The sequence below is a fragment of the Marmota monax genome, unplaced genomic scaffold (genome assembly GCF_021218885.2).
Source record: "Marmota monax isolate L192 unplaced genomic scaffold, Marmota_monax_Labrador192_F-V1.1 WCK01_AAM20220418_F8-fsc00052, whole genome shotgun sequence".
Classification (NCBI taxonomy): Eukaryota; Metazoa; Chordata; class Mammalia; order Rodentia; family Sciuridae; genus Marmota; species Marmota monax.
This window is the reverse complement of record NW_026693473.1, coordinates 7,290,031-7,311,169: the sequence shown is the minus strand read 5'-3', so window position 1 is coordinate 7,311,169 and position 21,139 is coordinate 7,290,031. Positions and strand designations below refer to the sequence as shown.

Genomic DNA, 21,139 nt, shown 5'->3' with positions numbered 1-21,139 from the left:
GGGTGTGGCAGAGAGAAGTGGCTCAAGACATCACACCAGGAAGCCGAGAGAGAAAGAGAGACCTCTGCTTAACAAGGACAAAATGTGTTCCTCAAAGGCACACCTCCAATGACCCACCTTATCCAGCCACACCCTACCTGCTTCTAGTTGATCCCATTGTGGGATTAATTCACTGATTGGGTTAAGGCTCTCATAACCCATCATTTCACCTCTGAACCTTCCTGCATTGTCTTACATTTGAGCTCTTTGAGGACACATATCTAAACCAGAACAAAATGTTAGGAAGAAACATTGAGTGGGCTGTTCAGAGAGGGGTTGGACTCATTCAGATTTATTCCTCCTGTTTTCTCTGTGGCATCAGGTGACAGAGCTGGCACCTCTGGGATCTTTGTTGGACAGACTACGTAAGCATCAGGGTCACTTCCTCCTGGGGACTCTGAGCCGCTATGCTGTGCAGGTGGCTGAAGGCATGGGCTACCTGGAGTCCAAGCGCTTTATTCACCGTGATCTGGCTGCCCGAAATCTGCTATTGGCTACCCGTGACTTGGTCAAGATTGGGGACTTTGGACTGATGCGAGCACTACCCCAAAATGATGACCACTACGTCATGCAGGAACATCGCAAGGTGCCCTTTGCCTGGTGAGGGGCAGGTGCTGCTGGCTCAGAGGGTGTGGACCCACCCTGGTCCCAACCGACCCAAGCCTAAAGCTTTTGCAGCCCTTGGCTCTGCCTGGGCCTGCCCTTGCCTGTTCTGGGCCTGGAGTGTCCTTACGTAGGGTACTGGAAGGCACAGGCATAAATGCTATGGGCTCAAGGCTGTGCTACTTAGTAAAGTATTAAAAGACTTCCTAGAGGATTCAATGTTAAGGTCCTAAAATATTAGAAGGTTAACCAGGCAATACAGGTTGGTAAGTATGTTTTAGGTAGAGCTACTGGCTGGCAAGGCCAGACTGAACTGGGCCTCATAGGCTGCTCACCTGTGTGCTGTGGTGGCTCCCAAGGTTGTATACCATATGATCAAGAAGTCCCTGACCTCTATGTGGGCTTCTCCTGTGATGAGATCATGTGGTCCCCTAAAGAAGAATGGTCTTTATGATAGGGGGAATTTGTACAGTTGTACTTGCTAGAGCTTTGGGTGTGGGCAACTTTGATAATTCAGGATGTATGCTCACCCTGGTTAATAACTGACTCTGTACCATGGGTGACCATATATCCTGGATTATGTCTGGAGTGATTAATAGCATCCTCTCTTGTATTCAAACATCCTGATTTGAGTGATAAATTATGAGGTCACCTTTTTGGGGGGTGGGGGTGGGGGTGTGGTGTACCAGGGATTGAACTTGGGGGCATTCTACTATTGAGCCATTGTATTTTATTTATAGACAGGGTCTCACTGGTCGCTTAGCGCCTCACAGTTGCTGAGGCTGGATTTGAACTCGCAATCCTCCTGCCTCAGCCTCCTGAGCTGCTGGGCTTACAGGCATGGGCCACCACACCTGGCATGAGGTCATCTTTTTTTTTTTTCTGCCCCTTGAAACAACCTTGTAGAGTGCATAGGTTATTATTCCCATTTCACAGAAGAGGAAAATGAGGCTTAGGGATCTTGGGTGACTCTCAGAATTCCATTTTGAGAGAATCCCATGAGAGATCTTTCTATTCCATCCAAGGTGCATGTTCCTCATTCTATACCTCAGTGCACCCTAGGAGACCCCTTTTCTAACTTCACCATAGTGCTGTTTCTCCCACACTCAGGAGCGAGCACAGGGTGAGTGTGGGTGTATTTGGGTAAAGCCAATGTTAACTGTTTGCACCCATTTTATTTCTTCCCCAGGCTCTGTCTGAATTTTCCATCCATACCTTTATGCTGAAATGGTTTCAAAGCCTGTGCTCTTCCACAAAGCTAGAAATTGTCATCCTTCTACCAGAGAAAATAGCATGAGACCTCATCATCCCTTTCTGTTCTAGGGCTTTCTGATCCCTTCCTTCTCCCTGCTTCCCTGACAGGGAAACCCCTTCCTCCTTCTCTCATCCCAGGCTTTATGTGAATAACAGACCTGAGTATAGATGATTTTTCCCAAGGTTGTGCACCATATGATCAAGAAGTCCTGCTCTTCTCTGTGTGCTTCATACCATATTGAGCCTGGCACATAAGGCAACAGTAAATGCTTATCAAATCAGTATTTTATGTCCATTTGGGTTGATGCAGGTAGAGGCGCTCAAGAGCCCTTCTCTTTGACCCCTCCTCTGCCAGGTGTGCCCCTGAAAGCCTGAAGACACGTACTTTTTCCCATGCCAGTGACACCTGGATGTTTGGGGTTACGTTGTGGGAGATGTTCACCTATGGCCAGGAGCCCTGGATTGGCCTCAATGGCAGTCAGGTGAGGGGCTGTGGATGTGTTCCCTGTTGGATGGGTGGGGGGTAATTCTGTCCCTGGTTCCTAGCCTAGTCTTTTTGGAATTGTCTGATATCTGATGTACTCCCTCCTCTTTCACACCCCATGTTTGTTCCATCTATAGAGAGCTGAGCAAAGAGAGGGATCACCCTAGTAGATCAGGGGAGAGGAGAAGTGGGGTTGGCTCTCTTTCATTAGTCTTTGCTACATCCTGCTGTTCTGAGGCCACAGGCCTGGGCATAATGGTCTGAGACTCTGGGGATGGGCCTTTCCCCAACAGATTTCTTCTTTGGAGGATAGATAGGGTAGCTAGCAGTTCCAGTTCTAGGATGGTCTGGAGGGAAGGTGGGAAGTAAAGAGCTGAGAGTTTTGTCTGTCCTCCAACTATGTACTGACCCACCATCAGATTCTGCATAAGATTGACAAGGAGGGGGAGCGCCTGCCCCGGCCTGAGGACTGCCCCCAGGACATCTATAATGTTATGGTCCAGTGCTGGGCTCATAAGCCGGAAGACAGACCCACCTTTGTGGCCCTGCGGGACTTCCTGCTGGAGGTGAGGAAGAGGTCTTGTCTGCTCACAGGATCTGGGGTATCTAAGCAAGGAACCACCTGAGAGTTAGTCTCAGGGTGGTCAGTGACCTATCTTTGTCCCTAGGCCCAGCCCACTGATATGCGGGCCCTTCAGGACTTTGAGGAACCTGACAAGCTACACATCCAGATGAATGATGTCATCACTGTCATTGAGGGAAGGTAGGGCTGAGTCCTGCACTGGGATTCCTTGAAGAGCACAGGTTGGACGGGCGTTCCTCTAAGGTTCCCATGGCAGCTCTTGGACTGGTGGCAGGCCTGAGTGTCAGTGTGCCATGGCAACCGGCCTGAATCAGCTTCCTGAGAAAAAGGGTCAGGATGTGGATGCTATAGTTCAGATGGGATTTTTCTTAACTCTGCCTCTGTTACCCTTGTCCCACTGGGCCCCAGACCTGGCTGTGTGGATCAGGGCCAAGCTGCCATTATGTTGAGGAGTAGAATGTTTCCTAGTCTAGTGTTAAGGCCACGCAAGCAGAGCACTTGACTCCTGGGTATTCCTCCTCTCATCATCCCTCTCTGCCTTTCTTCCTTCTTCTTCAGCATAGACTCCTTTCTTTTTTTTTTGGTCTGGGGATTGAACCCAGGGGCATTGTACCACAGAGCTACATCCCTAGTTTTTGGTTTGTTTGTTTATCTTGAGACAGGATCTGGCTAAGTTGCTTAGGGCCTCACTAAATTCACAGCATAAGACTCTTGACAATCCACCCAGGTATATCTCAAGACCCAAAAGCAGCCTGTCCTTGCCTAGGTCCACCTTTGTCAGCTGTCCATCCATATGGTTGCCCGTCCTACTCCTTTCTTTTTTGTCTGCTTCATATCATTTCCACATGGCCCTCTCCCAGGACTTCAGAGTCTTGGGTTTCCCTCTATCCTCAGCTTGGGACTTTCTTCTTCCTATTCTTCCAAGTCACGCTTTTCAGGACTGTTTTTCCTGCCCCCCACTGGCTAAAACTCAAATCTTAGACTCACACCTGAACCCCCTGTTAGTAATTCTAGGGCCTGCCTTGGAGGCCTCGCCCTCTTCTGGCTCCACCTTTTGTTATCTGATCCCCAGGGTGTCTGAGGAACTGGTTAGGGCAGGCTAGAGATGCCTTTGGGGCAGGGGCTGAGTGTTGAGGACTGGGAAGACTGAGGCAGAGGGAATTCCCTGTTTTGTCCTCTTCTGACACAAAATCAGGCAAGGATATGTGTTCCACAGAACCCTTTCTGCCTGGACTTTGGGTTGGTGGGCCTGTTGGGGCAGTGGTTAAATCTTGTGTCCCATGGGGACTGGCCAGTGGAGTAAGTCTCTGGGTCTGAGTCTGAGTGGTGGAACAGGCCCTATATTCCCTGTTCCTCTGCCCCAGGTCAGGGCTCCCTCACCTTTGGGCCTAGTATCTGGGATAGAATGACATTCTAGCAGGTTGCAGGGGTACATATGGTTGGGGAGTTAGTTGTGGTAGAATAAAGCAGAAAATTGCTAGGAGAGACCTGGAGTATAGGAAGAAACAATCTGCGGGTTTATAGCTGAGTTGGCAAGGAAAGGGTTTATAGGCTTGGCACTTTGGAGAGCAATGTGGAAATAGGAAGATTGAGGGTGAGCCCTCTCTGGAGGTACCTAGCAGGAGCTTAAACCATAAGTCTGGGCCTCAAACCAGCAGGCCGGTGGGAAGGGTAACCCCACTCCAGAGAGCCTTCGGCCTGACCACCCCTCCTATGCTCCTGTAACTCCAGATTTTTACCACCCCCATCTCCTCTCAGGGAGCCTGGGGGTGACTCAGGAGCTTCCTGTGTTTCCTGGGTGTGTATCTCTGGAGCTGGCGCCCTGGGTTACTGTGAGCAAAGCAGGCTGCGGGAGGGGTTGGGGGAGCGGCTTCTCTTGGAAGGCTGTCTTAGGTGCACCCTGTCCCACCCTTCCGTCACAGGCTTTGGTTGTATCCAGCAGCAGGTTCTGCCACAGGTTGCTGCTGTCACCAATGGTTCACCACACAGGGCTCCTCCTCCTGGGCCACCAGCCTTAACTAGGACAACAGTGCCTGCCCTGGGTCCCTGGAGCTGCTCAGGAGGTGGGAGGTGAGGGGCAGGAGGCCACAACAGCCGGTGAGGCTTTGGGAGTGGGCCTTTGTGTTGGTGGTACCAGAGCTTTACCAGAACTCTGCCCCCTTGTTTTCTCAGTCCCTGAATATCTCTTTGTTTGTTTGGCTTAGTCTGTCTCCATGTCCTAGGGTGCATGGGCCATTTGTGTCTCTGTTTCTCTGGCTCTTACCCCTCTCCTTATCTCTTCTTGGTTTTTTAATTCCTCCTTGCTAAAGCCATTTTCATTGTGTTTCCTAGTTCAGAGCCTGGGAAGCCACTTGTCTGTCTCCAGCTCTGACTGATTCTGTAGGCTCAGTGCTTCTCAGAATGCCAGGCAGTGGGCAGAGAATACATCCTGGGGTTTGTGAGCTGAACTTAGGCTTTGTCTAGAGTTGGAGGGCAAATGATGTCTGGTAGTAGTCATTTTACATTCTATTTTTACAGAAGTGATAAAGGGCTCAGAGTTTGAAATCCATTTTCGGGTCCTTGGCCTGGCCTGGCCTTGAGCCTCTACTTTCAGTGGAGGTGTGTGTTGGGGAAGGCACTAAATATCTGGGTTATCCTGGGAGACCAGAGGCTCCCAGAGACAAGGGGCAGGGATAGGGTGTGTATGTATGTGTGTGTGTGTGCGCGTGCGCGCGCTTACACTTAGGTGATGATTTGTTAAGCCATTTCTGAGCTACCTTAACCTGGATAAGAATTAGGTGCTGAGATTTCTAAAGCTGGGGCATCCTTAGGCAGTTCTCAGCCCAGGCCATAGTTTCCTGTCTTCTCTGCCCTAGGGGATCTGCTAGGAAGCCTGAGGGAGGGCAGCAGGAAGTAGAAAGTTCTCAGTGAAGGTGCTGGACCTTTTTTTCACTCACCCCGGGCTTTCTCATATGTCTGCTTCATTCATTGTGGATGGCTGGCTTGGCCGTCCAATCAGTGTGGAGATTTTAATCTGTGTATGACAGGAAGAGAGGGTATGGCTGGAGCAGGCTGGTGGGAAGGGCTAGCCTTGGACCTGTGGGCTGCTGGCACCCAAGTGAGCCCCAAAGGCATATGTGGGATGTAGCATTGACCATCTTGGAATGTTCATTTGAGCCTTGTCAGGAGAGAATACTGCCTTTGAGTGTGCCTGGGTGCAATCCCAAAAGACTTCTCTTCTTCTAGTAGCAAGCATGATTTTGAAAAATGATGTTGGGACTCTCAGTGGCCATGGGATTCTGGCCTGGGCTAAACCTGTAATAAGGGCAGGTGGCTTTGGTGTCTTCTTTCACTCTTAGAAGTGGGTTCAGAAGGAGGCATCTGTGGGAGGAGCTGGGTTGTGTTGGTAAAAGGAAAGATATAGAGGGAATGACCTCTAAGTGAGCACTTCTAAGGAGGTGTGGAGAACAGTCCCACAGCCGCCCCCAGGGTGGCAAGGGGCTACCCTATAGAGGGCACCACCAGAGAGCCTGTGGTATTAGGGGGAGCAGCACTGGGGCCTGTCTTTCTAGGCTGGTGCTAATCTGCCAGCTTTCATGGGTGGCTCTGTGTGTGGTGGGAAGCCTTTTTCTCCTACTTAGAATGGCCTTGCTATTTTCAGATGGGTCTTGTCCCCTTTTTAGGGTACTGTCTTCTCTTCTTCCTTCCTTTCCTGCCCTTCCCACCCTGAAGGCAGGGTGTAATCACAGGGTTGCTGTGTCTGGTGGTGGGCCAACCAGGCAACCTTGTTTACAAGGAGGCTAGCTGAGGGAGCTTGGCACCTCCTCCCCTGGCCCCACTTCTCACCTCCCTAAGGACTTCTGTGCTCATGGGGTGTGACCATTGGTCTCTAGGTCAGGCTGTTTTGGGGGTCACACCATCCCAGCTGGGCTGTATTATCTCAGGGAGCAGTGGGTCCAGGTGCTCTGGCATCATCCCTTCCCCCATTCTCCTCAACCTCTCTGATGTATTGCATTTTGGAGGATACGTTTTGTGTGTTTCTGGCTGTGGGACCTGTGACATGAGGGTGAGGGAGTGACAGGACAGGCAGCATGGTGCCACATGTGTCATGGCAGCCTTAGACCAGATTCTGCCCATGTCACCAGGTGTGAGAAATTCTAACAGTAGGTACAGATATCTCACAATCTGTCATAGCATTTGGGGTATTGGAGTGTCCAGAGGATACCTCTGTCCTTTTTTTAAAAAATTTTTTGTAGTTGTAGATGGACAGTATACCTTTATTTTACAGAATACCTTTATTTTATTTGTTTACTTTTATGTAGGGCTGAGGATTGAACCAGTGCTTCATGCATGCTAGGCAAGCATTTTACCACTAAGCTACAGCCCTAGCCCCGAGACCTCTGTTCTTTTCCACTTGTCTGCCTGCCTGCCATCCTAGCCCAGGCCTGGTTTAGGCTACATCAACATAGGCTTTGTGTCTATGGGCAGAGAGAGTGAAGGTCTGAGGGTCCTGTAGTCTGCCTACATTGTGAGTTCTGAGTTCCTTTCTGGAACTCTCATTTTAATACAAGAATAGAACTCCCAAGGAGATGGGCAAGGTGGCAAGGACCCTAGTTCCATAACCCTATCCCTTAGATGTAGAGAGCATTGGCAGAAAGAAGTCTTGGCTTGCCCCAGGTGCTTCCAAATACTTGAAGGCCTGCACATAGAAGATGGATTGTGGTTGGAGGGCTCCAAGCTGAGTGCTAAGGCCCACAGTGCCCCCTTGGTCCTCTGCATCTGTTAAAACTTCTGGAAACTGGCTGAAAAATGAAATCTGATGCCGGAAGAGGACTAGAGCCAGGCCTTGCCAGAGGAGTAGGGAGGCAAGATAGTATTGTGAGAGGAGTTGCTGGCTTTGCAAACTTAATGACTGGATTTGAATCCTGGGTCTGCTGCAATCGTTCTGGTAACCATAGGCAAGTTATGTCACTTGTTGCAACCTGTTGCCTTATTTGTAAACTATAGGAAAAGCTGCCTGACCCATCTTGGGATCTTAGGGTAAGACTGTGAACAAACAGCCAGGCCCTGTTCAGGGAGTGGCAGGTCATGGGGGTGCTACTTGGGGAGGTGGGATAATGCAGACTGTCTAGTTCTAAAGCCTATCTCTTATGCTGCTGTTCTGCCAAGATGGCAGTTTCTGTTGGCAAAGAGCTTGGTTTGAGAAGGGCCCCACTACCTGGGCAGTCCCCTGCCCCCATGCCAGGTATCTACCTTGTCATCTCTGTTGGGCAGGGCTGAAAACTACTGGTGGCGTGGACAGAACACACGGACGCTGTGTGTAGGACCTTTTCCTCGCAATGTGGTGACCTCCGTGGCTGGTCTGTCAGCCCAGGACATTAGCCAGCCCCTACAGAATAGCTTCATCCACACAGGGCATGGCGACAGCGACCCTCGCCACTGTTGGGGCTTCCCTGACAGGATTGACGAGTAAGTACCTGGACAGGGCCACTGGTCCTACCTGGCCCAGGGATCCCAGGATCAGCAGCCCCTTACCACACTACACATAAGCTCTCATGGGCTCCTTACCCTTTGTATTTGTCTTCAGCCCCAGATCCTCGCTACTTTTCCCTCCTGATTCTTATTTTGCTTTAGGGAAACTGTAGAACCCTAAAAAGCTCCGCCTGAGAGTCAGGATTCCCTCTCTTCTGTTTTTGAGTTTATTATGTTATTTACTCTGTAAGATGGGCACATTTAACAGATGGGGTTATATATTCACCTATGAAGTAAGGATTGTAAGTATAAGTATACTCAGGTTTTTTTGGCGGGGGGTACTGGGGATTTTGAACCCAGGAGCACCCACTGAGTCATATCCCTAGCACTTTTTAATATTTTATTTAAAGACAGAATCTTGCTGAGTTGCTTAGGGCCTCACTAAGTTGCTGAGGCTGACTTTGAACTCAAGATCCTCCTGCCTCAGTCTCTCGAGCTCCTGGGATTAGGTGTGTGTCACTATGCCCAGCTGTAAGTATATTTGAATTAGAAAGCATTGCTGGGGGAAGGGCAGCAGAATAGAATAGACAATATGATTGATGTATGTACATTCCATGAATGTATTATATGTTAAAATACATTCTGCTGTCATGTATGACTAAAAAAAAATTAAAATAAATCGTATGGCAAAAGAAAAAGAAAAGAAAGCATTGCTGGGTGTAATGGCGCACAATGTAATCCCGGTACCTCGAGAGGCTGAGGCAGATGAAAATCAAGTTTGAGGCCAGTCTCAGCAACTTTTGCAAGATCTTGTTTCAAAAAATATTAAATAGGCTGGTGATGTGGCTAAGTGGTAAAGCACCCTTGGGTTCAATTCCTGGTACCAAAAAACCCCCACAAAAATAACCAAAAAACACAGGTCATGAATTACCAAGGTTAGACCCACATTTTACTTGGTGGTAAGGTTACCAGGGCCATGGCCATATGGCCTTCTGGCACATTGGCTTTGGGAAGATAGATTTTGGGAGCAATTTAGTTTGAAAGCTCTGACCTGTATTTGAGCAGTTTTCCTGCTGCTGGTACCAGAGTCCTGGCAATGTGAGCCTGCTAGGTCAAGCAGAAATGCCCTTCTTCCCAGAATCAGGGGAACTGTCCTGGAGGGAGCTTCCTGCAGGGGAGCTTCAGAGGGAACAGCAATGGCTGCTAGCTCCCCCCACACCATAACTTACTATGTCTGGTAGGGGGTTGTAGTCTCCTTTAAGTAAAGAGTAAGGTCACTGGGAGGCATCTGGGAAACCACAGAAAAATCAGGCACTTCCTGGGTGCCTCCCCCCTAGGGAACCCCCTGGCAGCTTCTCCTGCCAGCCTTCATACCTGTTGGTAGCCCTCTCCCCTGCTGACTTCTCCTAAAGGGCATGGTAAAGCAGTTCTCCACCCTGCATGTCCGGCACACTGGAACACTAGGCTCTGAGGGGGCTCAGTCAGGGTCTCTTTCCTTATAAAACTCAGGCCACGGCCTGTGAAAGCTGGGGCAACCTCCAGGAGGAGGCCAGTGCCCTCTGTCCCACTCCTGGCATGTCATGGCCAGCCCAGCCCCATTCCTCTGGGCTTTAATAAGCCCCAGTGACTAAGTCCCAGATACTAATAGTTGGCACAGGGGCTAAGGATGAATCTGAAGTAGCGCAGGTGGCCCAACTTCTCCCCCAACTCCTGTAGTTGAGCAGAAGGATGCCTTCTGTCACCATGACCAGGGGGACTGGAGCTCAGAATATTTCTGCCCCAGGCTCTTCCAGCAGGGCCTGCAGGACAGAGGAGTGTGCACCGTAGGTAGCTGCCTACAGTGGTTTGGGTGTAGGTGGGGAATTGAAGACCCTCTCTGCCCTTATGGCAGAAGGCTTTTCAACTTGGGTTTAGATGTCATTTCTCTGTCCTTTTTCCATGACTCTTGTCTGGCTACAGCTTACATCTATACAAGGGATCAGGATCTGTGGATTGGGAGTTGGGAGCCCAGCCCAGCTGTCTCTTAAAATGAAGGGGCCTTAATGTTGTTTTACCCTGGACACATTCAGGATTTTATTTTCTGCCTAAATCCAGGATATAGGCTCAGAATTTCTTCCAGAGGTTTCCTCACTGCCACTACTTTACACTCTGAACTGGCTCTCTCCCCACAGACTGTATCTGGGAAACCCCATGGATCCTCCTGACCTGTTGAGTGTGGAACTGAGCACCTCCGGACCTACCCAGCACCTAGGAAGGGTGAAAAGTAAGAGCCCTCCCACATCCTGGTTCCCTTGTTCATTAGCTACCCAGGAAGGGACACTGTCTTCTCAGGACACCCTGAGCCTGCTGTTCTTCTCTGGGGACAGCTGGGTCAGGGCAGCAGGCGGGACAGCTGTGACCCTGGCTCCGACTGGGCGTGGGGTGGAAGAAGGGAGGCAGCTGTATCCGCTGAGGTGGGCATCCTGGGGTTGGTCCTGTATCAGCCCTGCCCACCTCAGCTTCCTCCTCCCTCCTTCCTCAACGGCCTGCTCAGATCCTGGCTTTCCTCTCTTTCCCCTAATCCTGCTCTTCTCTCCTGAGCCAAAACCACCCCACAGGCTCCATCTCAGCCAGGAGCCTCATCCATCTCCTGGCTCCTGTCCTGTCATTCTGAAACGCGGTTGTCCCCATCCTGCTGCCCATTTCCTCCCATGCAGTTGGGTTTGTATATTCACTCACTTCTATTCACTTCTCTCTCCCCCCCCTCACTGCACCCTTTCCTCCCTCCCTCCCTCCCTCTCTCCCTCTCTCTCTCTCTCTCTCTCTCTCTCTCTCTCTCTCTCTCTCTCTCTCTCCAAACTTTCCGGCTTTGTCTCACTCTCTTGTCTTCTGTCTTGCTTGGTCATTCTCCTCTCCTGTCCGCATGGCCTGTCTTGCAGGGGAGCCTCCACCTCGCCCACCTCAGCCTGCCATCTTCACTCAGAGTAAGTGGGGCTGCTCAGGATGCCTTGGTCCCTGCCCTCGCCCCCTTTCTTCTCTCACTTCTCCTCTCTTCCTGGAAGGTACAGATCCCTGGTGGCTGGCTTGGGTGGGAGGGGAAAGCAGGTGTGTGCTGTGAGCTTTTGCTGACCTGGTCCAGCATGCCTGCCTCCCTGCTCCACACCCCCAAAATCTAGGTTTCACAGCAGATGTGTGGTCTGGCACCCACATTTACCTTGCTCTTCCATGGCTTAGTCCTGCCTCACTCCCTTTCAGGCCTGCAGAGGTTGTTTGTGGTGGTGGTTCAAAAGCTCTGTCTTCCCAAAAGATAGCTCCTGTTGCCCATGCCTGCACTAATGGTGTGCTGTAATGGAGATGGGGATACGGGTTTACTAACAGGGCCCAGAAGCAAGGGTAGTGGAGGCCTTGTGTTGATGGGGGAACATCAGAGACAAGACACAAATGGGATATGGCCTGCTCTAATTTAGGTGGAGGCAGGGGGCTTACCAGCCCTCGTAGAGGGCTGACAGATAGCAAGCTCCAGTCTCCTGTTGAGTGGGGTCAGGTGTGCACTGAGAATTTTGCAGCTAAGAGGCATCCTTTTGAGAATTGGTGGTGGAAAGTTGGTGAGGGATACTTGGCTTTCTTACATCCTGCCTTCCCTTGTCTCCCATCCCTGTCTAACACTGCCTCCCTGTTGGGGTCTCCCTTTCCATCACAGAACCAACCTATGATCCTGTGAGTGAGGACCAAGACCTACTGTCTGGTGACTTCAAGAGGCTGGGCCTGCGGAAGCCTGGTCTGCCCCGAGGGCTGTGGCTGTCAAAGCCCTCAGCCCGGGTGCCAGGCACCAAGGCAGGCCGCAGCAGTGGGGGCGAGGTCACGCTCATTGACTTTGGTGAGGAACCTGTGATTCCAGCCTCTCGGCCCTGTGCACCCTCTCTGGCACAGCTGGCCATGGATGCCTGCTCCTTGCTGGACAAGACCCCTCCACAGAGCCCTACACGGGCACTACCACGACCCCTGCATCCCACGCCTGTGGTGGATTGGGATGCACGCCCGCTTCCTCCTCCCCCTACCTACGATGATGTGGCCCAAGACGAAGATGACTTTGAGGTCTGCTCCATCAACAGCACCCTGGTGGGTGCAGGGCTTCCTACTGGGCCCAGGCAGGGAGAGACCAATTACGGCTTTGTGCCAGAGCAAGCGCGGCTCCCTGCTGCCCTGGAGGACAACCTGTTCCTCCCACCCCAAGGTGGGGGCAAGCCTCCCAGCTTGGCCCAGACCTCGGAGATCTTCCAGGCACTGCAGCAGGAGTGTATGCGGCAGCTGCAAGTTCCAACTGGCTCACTGGCCCCCTCACCCAGCCCAGGGGCTGATGATAAACCCCAGGTGCCTCCCCGGGTACCCATCCCCCCTCGGCCCACACGCCCACGTGTTGAGCTGTCTCCAGCCCCCTCAGGTGAGGAGGAGATAGGTCGGTGGCCTGGACCTGCCTCTCCTCCCCGCATACCTCCCCGGGAACCTCTGTCCCCTCAAGGCTCGAGGACCCCCAGCCCCCTGGTACCACCTGGCAGTTCCCCCCTGCCACCCCGGCTCTCAAGCTCACCTGGGAAGACCATGCCCACTACCCAGAGCTTCGCTTCAGACCCCAAGTATGCTACACCCCAGGTGATCCAGGCTCCTGGCCCACGCACAGGTCCCTGCATCTTGCCCATTGTCCGGGATGGCAAGAAGGTCAGCAACACCCACTATTACCTGTTGCCTGAGCGCCCGCCCTACTTGGAGCGCTACCAGCGTTACCTGCGTGAGGCCCAGAGCCCTGAAGAGCCGGCCCCTCTGCCTGTGCCCCTGCTGCTGCCCCCACCCAGCACCCCAGCCCCTGCTGCCCCCACTGCCACTGTTCGACCAATGCCCCAGGCTGCCCCAGACCCCAAGGCCAACTTCTCCACCAACAACAGCAACCTAGGTACCCGGCCACCATCCCTGAGGGCCACTGCTCGGCTGCCACAGAGGGGCTGCCCTGGGGATGGGCCAGAGGCTGGCCGGCCAGCAGACAAGATCCAGATGGTGAGTGCCAGGCTGGCTTTGAGGTGAGGGGGTAGGGGCCCAAGGGATCCAGAGAAATGGGCCTGAGTGGTGTTGATGGGTGGGTGTGCCCAGCTGCAGGCCATGGTGCATGGGGTGACCACAGAGGAGTGCCAGGCGGCCCTGCAGAGCCACAGCTGGAGCGTGCAGAGGGCTGCCCAGTATCTGAAGGTACTACCACCTCCTGCCTGCTCTCTGGCATGCAGGGACCCTGAAGAGTGGTTCTACTGCTCCTAGCCCCCACCTCCTGGCTTTGACTCCTGCCCCAGCCGGTCTCATGGTATCACCCTCTGCCCCTCAGGTGGAGCAGCTCTTTGGGCTGGGTCTGCGGCCACGGGTGGAGTGCCACAAAGTGCTAGAGATGTTCGACTGGAACCTAGAGCAAGCTGGCTGTCACCTTCTGGGCTCCTGTGGCCCTGCCCACCACAAGTGAGTGAGCCCCACACTCTGCTCTATCTCCTTGTCCCAGGAGGGGTCCCTAGAGCATGCCACAGGAAGAAAAAATGCAACACCTGAAAGGCCACGCACAGCCAGGTGGAGATAGGGCTCCCCAGCTGGGAGTGTAGGCATACAGCCCAGGAAACAGGCAGTTTGGGATGAAAGTGATTCCTTCTAAATGAATTTGGACCTTGAGCCACTTGGTTTCCACTGGAGATGATGAGTACAAGAGGAATTTGCAGCCTCTGGATGAAGACTAACTTCCCTAGCTCCTCAGGGAGCTGTGTGCTCCAGGGAGCAGGACTTTATCCAATGATTTGAACAAATGTTTCTCGCCTCTTTTTTCATGTTTGTGTTTTAACATTTCAAATGTTAATGCCTTTTGGGGGGGGATAGGTATTGGGGATTGAACCCAGGGGTGCTTTTACCACTAAGGTACATCCTTAGCTCTTTTTTTTTTTTTTTTTTTTTTTTAATTTTGAGACCAGGGATTCACTAAGTTGCTTAAGCCCTTGCTAAGTTGCTGAGTCTGGCTTTGAACTTCTGATCCTCCTGCTTCCCCAGACAGTTGCTGGGATTACAAGTGTAAGCCATCGTGCTTTGCTGAATTTCAGTCAAATGCTAATGCCTTTTTAAAGGAATATCCAACCAAAACAACAACAACAAAGTCGCCTTCTTTCCTGTCAAAACCTTATATTTGTATATAACAAAATATATAGCATATAAATAATATAATGATATATAAATATGTGTATGAAATTAAGTCCAAAATATTTTTGAACAGGCAAATAAATGAAGCATAGGCATCATTTCAGGAAACGAGCACTGGTGGGATATGGGGTTCAACTTGCTGGGCTTAGGAGGTGGACAGTCCAGGTGAACCAGGCTTTGCTGCTCACTGATGGTGTGAGCTTGTGCACCTTTCTGAGTCCTTGATTTCCTCATCTGTAGTTTTTAATCAGAAGCAATTAGAAAGGTACAAGAAGTAGATCTGTCATACTGAATATGCAGGAGAATCACTAAGTGTTAGATATCATCTCAGGATTATTCTTCCTAATCTGCATTCAGATAAATTTGGGATTTATTGTCTCTGTTGTCCTTGGATACACCAATACACAATAATGCTATTCTCTTAATTTATTCATAGTTTATTAAAGAAAAAACATTCCAGGATTATAAGTTCCAAAATTATTGCCTAGAACAATCAGTTTTCAACTCATTTGCCTGGTGCCTAGAGGCAGTTTCTTCCTGTGGCTCTCTAGTGCTCAACCACACTGGAGTTTCCGTCACCTGTTTATCTAACCCATGTTGATGGAGGGATTTTTTGATTCTTTCCCATTCTTTAGGCGCTGAGAGGTGTCTGGAGATTGAGATTCTGCTCTCAAGGAATCACTTGAGCCTATCCATGTGACTAGGGTAGGGAGACACTCCCACCCAGACCTGGAGGAACTGCTGCTATCTGCTGCTCCCAGTGGACAGAGTAAAGCCAAGGCAGCAGGAGGCTGAGAATCCTGCCTTGCCCATCTCCCCAACCAAGCACTGACCCTGCACACTTTGGTTTAGACCTCAGTGTCCCAGCTAAGAGGTGGGAAGGAGCCCTGTAACAAGCTGGGGGCTGCCTCAGCAGGCCCTATGTGTGACTTGCCTCTAGCTCCAGTTTTTGACAGGGCCTGTGACAGGGGTGTGTCCTCAGGCCCTGCCCAGGGGAACAAGACTGAGAGGAAACCAGGCATGTCCTGGGCAGGGAGGATATATTGACCCTACAGAAAGGTGGGTCAGCACCTGGAAAACTCTAAGGGCTGGGCCCTTTTCCAGAGAGCCCCTGGCAGTCAGTTGGGGGTGCCAGACAGAATGTGACTTGTGGCCTCACCGTGGACATGTTATGAGGCTTGTTTGGTCTTAGAATCTTGTGCCTGGATATAGCTCATGGTTGTTTAGGAAGCAGAGAAGGGGTGCCAGACCATCTTCTGGCAGGGACCAGGGCCGTAGGCCCCAGGGTTGTAAGGAGACCAATGGAGCATCTGCCCTGGGGGAATACCAGTGCTTCCTGTTTGATCCTATTCCACGCCCCGCCCCGTGCCATCCATATTTTCCCACCAGCCTCTGTGGCCAAAGTTGCTGCCCCAGCTATCGATACTGCTTCTTCCAGAGAAATAAAGTTAGTTTCTATTTTATGTTATTTACTTGTGCTTGCCTGTTTTTATGCTTCTTTGTCAGCAGCTTGAAAGCCCCAAGGCTCCCCAAGTCATTATCATCTGTTCAGGGCTCAGGCCTTGTAGCACCACCTGTAGGCAGAGGGAGGAAATGCAGGCCAGGGAAACCCCAAGCCTAACCCTTAGCAGGGCTGTCCCAGAAGACAGCCTGTGCTTTTTTTGGTTTGTTTTTGCGTTTTAAATTTTTTGTTTTGGTAATTGTAGATGAACAGCATGCCTTTATTTTTTTTTAATGCAGTCCTAAGGATTGAACCTAGTGCCTCACACATGCTAGGTAAGCGTTCTGCCACTGAGCTACAGCCCCATCCCCAGCCTGTGTTTATACTCCCTGGATTACTTTAATGCAGGATATGCTGCAGGTGAGGGGACAGCCACCAAGTTAACTGGAGCTAAGCCAAAAGACTTAGTAACAAGGAAGGCTTAATAAAGTATTCACATGGTTCAAAATTGAGAAGGTATTAAAGAATGTACAGTGAAGCGTCCCACTCCAGATGCCCACTTCCCTCCCCAGAGCCTGCCTTTATCAACCATTTCTTGTGTATTCTTTGTTTCTTTTAAACTTACAGTAGTTTGAAGAGCTTCATAGCAATATTCAAAGAGCTTCCCCATATGGTTATCTGGGTTACCATATCTTTTTAACCATGCTCTTTTTTTTTCAATTTTTAAAAATTGTTGCACAGTGGTGGGATTTATTGTTACATATTCATACACGCACACAATATACTTTGTCCAATATCATTCCCCAGTATTTCCCCTTGACCTCCCCCTGCTGTCCATTTTCTCTACTGATCTCTTTTTGTTTCATGAGATCCTCATCACCACCTTTCTTTTCTTTTCCCTCTCTAGCTTCTATATGTGAGAGATAACAAACTACCTTTGACCTTCCGAGTTTGACTTATTTAATATTTTCAAGTCCATCCATTTCCTGCAAATGACATAATTTCAGATTTCTTTATGGCTGAATAAAACTCCCTTTTGTATATATACCGTATTTTCATTATCCATTCATGTGTTGGTGAACACCTAGACTGGTTCCATAATTTGGCTATTGTGAATTGTGCTGCTACAAACATAGGTCTGCATGTATTGCTGTAGTATGAAGACTTCAATTTTTCAGGATGATACTGAGAAGAGATATAGCTAGGGGGTCATATGGTGGTTCCATGCCTCGTCTTTGAGGAACCTCCATGCTGATTCTATAGTGGTTGTACTACTTTAAGGTCTCATTAGTAGTGTCAAAGTATTCCTTTTTCTCCACATCCTCTCCTGCATTTACTATTGTGTTTTTTTGTTGTTGTTGTTGTTGTTGTTTTGCATCAGGGATTGAACCCAGGGGTGCTTAACCACTGAGCCACATCTCCAGCCCTTTTTATATTTTATTTTAGAGACGGGGTGTTGCTGAGTTGCTTAGGGCCTTGCCAAGTTGCTGAGGCTGGCTTTGAACTCGTGATCCTCCTGCCATAGCCTCTCCAGCTGCTAGGAGTACAGGCATGCACCACCGCGCCTGGCCTTTGCATTCTTTTTTTTTTTTTTTTTTTTTTTAGTTGTAGATGGACACATGCCTTTATTTATTTTTATGTGGTACTGAGGATCGAACCCAGTGCCTCACACGTGTTAAGCAAGAGCTCTACCACTAAGCCACAACTCCAGCCCTGTTTTTGTATTCTTGATGACTGCCATTCTGATTGAAGTGATGAAATCTCAGGATAGTTCTGATTTCCATTTGTTAATTGGGTTATTCTTTTTTTTTTAGTGTTAAGTTTCTCGAGTTCTTTATATTAATCCTCTGTCAGAAGAGTAGCTAATGAAGATTTTCTTCATTGTGTTGGTTCTCTCTTCACATTCCTAATGGTTTCCTTTGCTTTACAAAAACTTTTTAATTTGACTTTATATTATTTATTAGCTCCTGGCATTATTTCCTGAGCTTTAGGGGTCCTATTGAGAAAGTCATTGCCTATGCTTGTATGCTGGAGTGTATACCTTATATTTTCTTCTAGGAGTTGCAATTTCTGGCCTAATTCTTAGATTGTTGATCCATTTTGAGTTGATTTTTGTGCAGGGTGAGAGATAAGATAGTCTCATCCTTCTAAGTATGGATAACCAGTTTTCCCAGCATCATTTGTTAAAAAGGCAGTCTTTTCTCCAATGTATGTTTTTGGCACTTTTGTCAAGGATCAGACGATTGTAGATTTGTGTGACATAAGTAAGTTACTGATTGGCAGAAATGGTGTGGGTTTGACTATGTGGGTTTGTCTCTGTGACTTCTATTTTGTGTTTCTGTTTTTATGCCAGTATCATGCAGTTTTAGTTACTGTAGCTCTTTTAGTATAATTTGAAGTCAGGTATTATGATACCTCCAGCATTGCTTTTTTGGCTTAGAATTGCTTTGGCTTTCTGTGTCTCTCATCCTTCCAAATGAATTTTAGGCTGTTTTTTCTAGTTTTGTGAAGAATATCATCAGTATTTTGATGAGGATTGCATTGTATATTTTGGTAGCATGGCCGTTTTAACAATATTATTTCTGCCTATTCATGTACATGGGAGATTTTTCCAACTTCTTGTGTCTTCTTCAATGTTCCATAATCATGCTCTTCTTTTTTAAACCTTTATTTTTATTTATTTATTTATTTATTTTTATGTGGTGCTGAGGATCGAACCCATTGCCTCTCATTTGCTAGGCGAGCGCTCTTCCACTGAGCCACAACCTCAGCTCCAATCATGCTCTTCTTAATGAAGAGATATTTTGGTTGTTCTCATTTCTTTGTAGTTACAGCTATTGCTACATAAGTCACATATGTGGGCTATCTTTCATTGGCAAGTCAATCAGAAGGAGGAGTTATCGGCGGTGAAATTCCTGGGTCAAAGAGCATGTGCATTGACGATGGATGTTGCTAAATTGTCCTCAGTAGAGAATGTAGTGCCAGTTGCCATACCAGCAGTGTGTGAGAGCTGTTCACATGTTAGGGAACTTTCTGATCTTTGTCAGATTGACTGGCAGAAAATGGTGTGTTTAGAGTTTTGATTTGCATTTCTTTTATGAGTGAACACACTTTAAGTTGAGCCATTTGTATTTTCTCTCTTGTGAGTTGTCTGTTAATATCCGTGACCCATTTTTTCCCCCTCACCATCCTCTCCATGACCCATTTTTAGAAAATGAGATTATTAATCAGTTCTTGTGTTTGGGGGAATTGCTACATTGAGGACATTAGTTCTTTGAGCTTAATGTATTACATGGACTTTAAGAAAAGAGGTAATCATAGAAAGTAAGATGGGAGCTTCAGTTTATTAAAATCAAAGTGGAAGCCATTCAGGATGGGTTGTGGCCAGTAAGCTTTGAGTATTGCTATTAGACCTGGCATCTATTTTCAGCTGTGTTTCATCACATAAAAGATATTCAACCAGCCAGACACACTGGTGGATTACACACCTGTCCCAGCCATCTGGGAGACTGAGGCTGGACTGGGAATTCAAGGCTAGCCTGGGCAACTTTGCAAGACCCTGTCTCAAATTAAAAAACCAACCAACCAACAAACAAAAAACAGTTACCCTTTCAGGGCCTGTAAACTGAGGGAGAGCAATTCCTGCTTCAAAGGATGGTTGTGGGGACTAAAGGAGGTCACAAAGGTAGACTTTTTGCCCAGTGCATGGGCCATAATAATGTGCCCACTAAACTATAACCATTATAAATTTTATTTTTCATATTCCTGTTTTTGCCAATTAGCAACTTATTTGTATCATACACCTACCACATGTGCATAGAATTGTGTTCTACTTTTCCCATTTTCCCTTAAAAATTCTTGAATGGTTTATTCTTTTGCTACACAGTTGTCTTAGTTCAGGAACATTGTTAACTGCACTTAAACATCAGTTTTTTTGTAAATGATGGCAGCCTTTGTACACTGTAAGAGGGTTTAAGAATCTGTTAGAGGCTAAGGTAGGAAGACTACAAGTTTGAGGCCAGCCTGGCACCTTAGCAAAACTATCTCAAAATAAAAGAGCTGGGGCTGTATCTCAGAGGCAGAGCTCTTGCCTGGCATGTACGAGGTCCTGGGTTTGATCTTAGTACTACAATCAAACAAACAAAAAAAGGAGTTTTTTTTTGTTTTGTTTTTTCAAGGGTAGGGATTCCACAGCATCTGGAGGTTTTTCAGGATCAGGAGATTATGTCATACATAGTTTCCTAAACCCTAGGGTTTCCTGCTGGTTGTTTTATAATCTGCCTGCTGCTCTTGCAAGCATCCCCGGGATTTACTGAGATCTTAAGGGAGCATGTTGAAAAAGCTGACTCTGCTTTGCCAACATGGGGAATCATCTCAGGATTTATTGGGCACTTTGTGTCGAACCCTGATGATGGGGCACAAGCCAAATAGACAGTCTGTACCCCTGGGGAGGAATTGACAGTCTTTTGGGAACCGTGATATCATTATAGCAAGATGATGAGTGCTGTACAATCACTCTGTTCCTGAGGAGTTACTCCCCAGAAGGTAACCTTGTGCTGACTTGATGGGTAAGATGCTAAGAAGTTGAGGGGGTGACAACATTGCAATGGGCTGCTGGAAAGGTTGGAGTCATGAACTGGCTTGTCCCAGAGCCTACTGTTCTCTTGTTTTGGGGTGGGTTGGAGGCAGCTCTTGAGATCCTGGTGAGTGAGGCAGGCTTGAATCAGGAAGATGCTGGTGTGAAATGGCTGAGGTATTTTTTTTTTAATTTTTGCATTATGATTATACATAACAGTGGGAATTTTTGTTACATATCTATACATGCACACAATGTAACAGTATAAGTTGGTCAGTATCATTTCCCAGTACCTCCCCTTTCTCTCCCCTCTTCCTTCCCCAGTCCCTTTCCTCTATTCTACTGGTCTTCTATTTTTATGAGATCCCTCCTTCCATTTTCCCCCTGATTTTTCTCTATAGCTTCCACATAGGAGAGAAAACACATCCCTTGATTTTCTGAGTTTGGCTTATTTCACTTAGCATGATGTTCTCTAGTTCCATCCATTTACCAGAAAATGACAAAATTTCCTTT

At 48.6% G+C, this 21,139-nt stretch overlaps 1 protein-coding gene across 12 annotated transcripts in view; it reads left to right on the top strand.

Moving 5' to 3' along the window:
• Window positions 1-16,077, top strand: part of Tnk2 (tyrosine kinase non receptor 2) — a 46,856-nt gene extending 30,779 nt beyond the window's left edge. For 4 of the 12 annotated variants that reach the window (XM_046458124.2, XM_058583542.1, XM_046458130.2 and 1 more), the window contains 11 exons: window positions 362-639; window positions 2,252-2,378; window positions 2,800-2,946; window positions 3,049-3,143; window positions 8,217-8,411; window positions 10,586-10,677; window positions 11,333-11,377; window positions 12,094-13,442; window positions 13,536-13,631; window positions 13,762-13,889; window positions 15,245-16,077. In XM_046458124.2, coding sequence (XP_046314080.1) covers window positions 362-639; window positions 2,252-2,378; window positions 2,800-2,946; window positions 3,049-3,143; window positions 8,217-8,411; window positions 10,586-10,677; window positions 11,333-11,377; window positions 12,094-13,442; window positions 13,536-13,631; window positions 13,762-13,889; window positions 15,245-15,251 — 2,559 coding nt within the window. In that variant the 3' untranslated portion in view covers window positions 15,252-16,077. Of the gene's footprint in view, window positions 1-361; window positions 640-2,251; window positions 2,379-2,799; window positions 2,947-3,048; window positions 3,144-8,216; window positions 8,412-10,585; window positions 10,678-11,332; window positions 11,378-12,093; window positions 13,443-13,535; window positions 13,632-13,761; window positions 13,894-15,244 lie in introns of those variants that run through there. The other 8 variants (XM_046458134.2, XM_046458128.2, XM_046458126.2 and 5 more) reach the window with 8 other exon arrangements.
• Window positions 16,078-21,139: the final 5,062 nt, after the last annotated feature.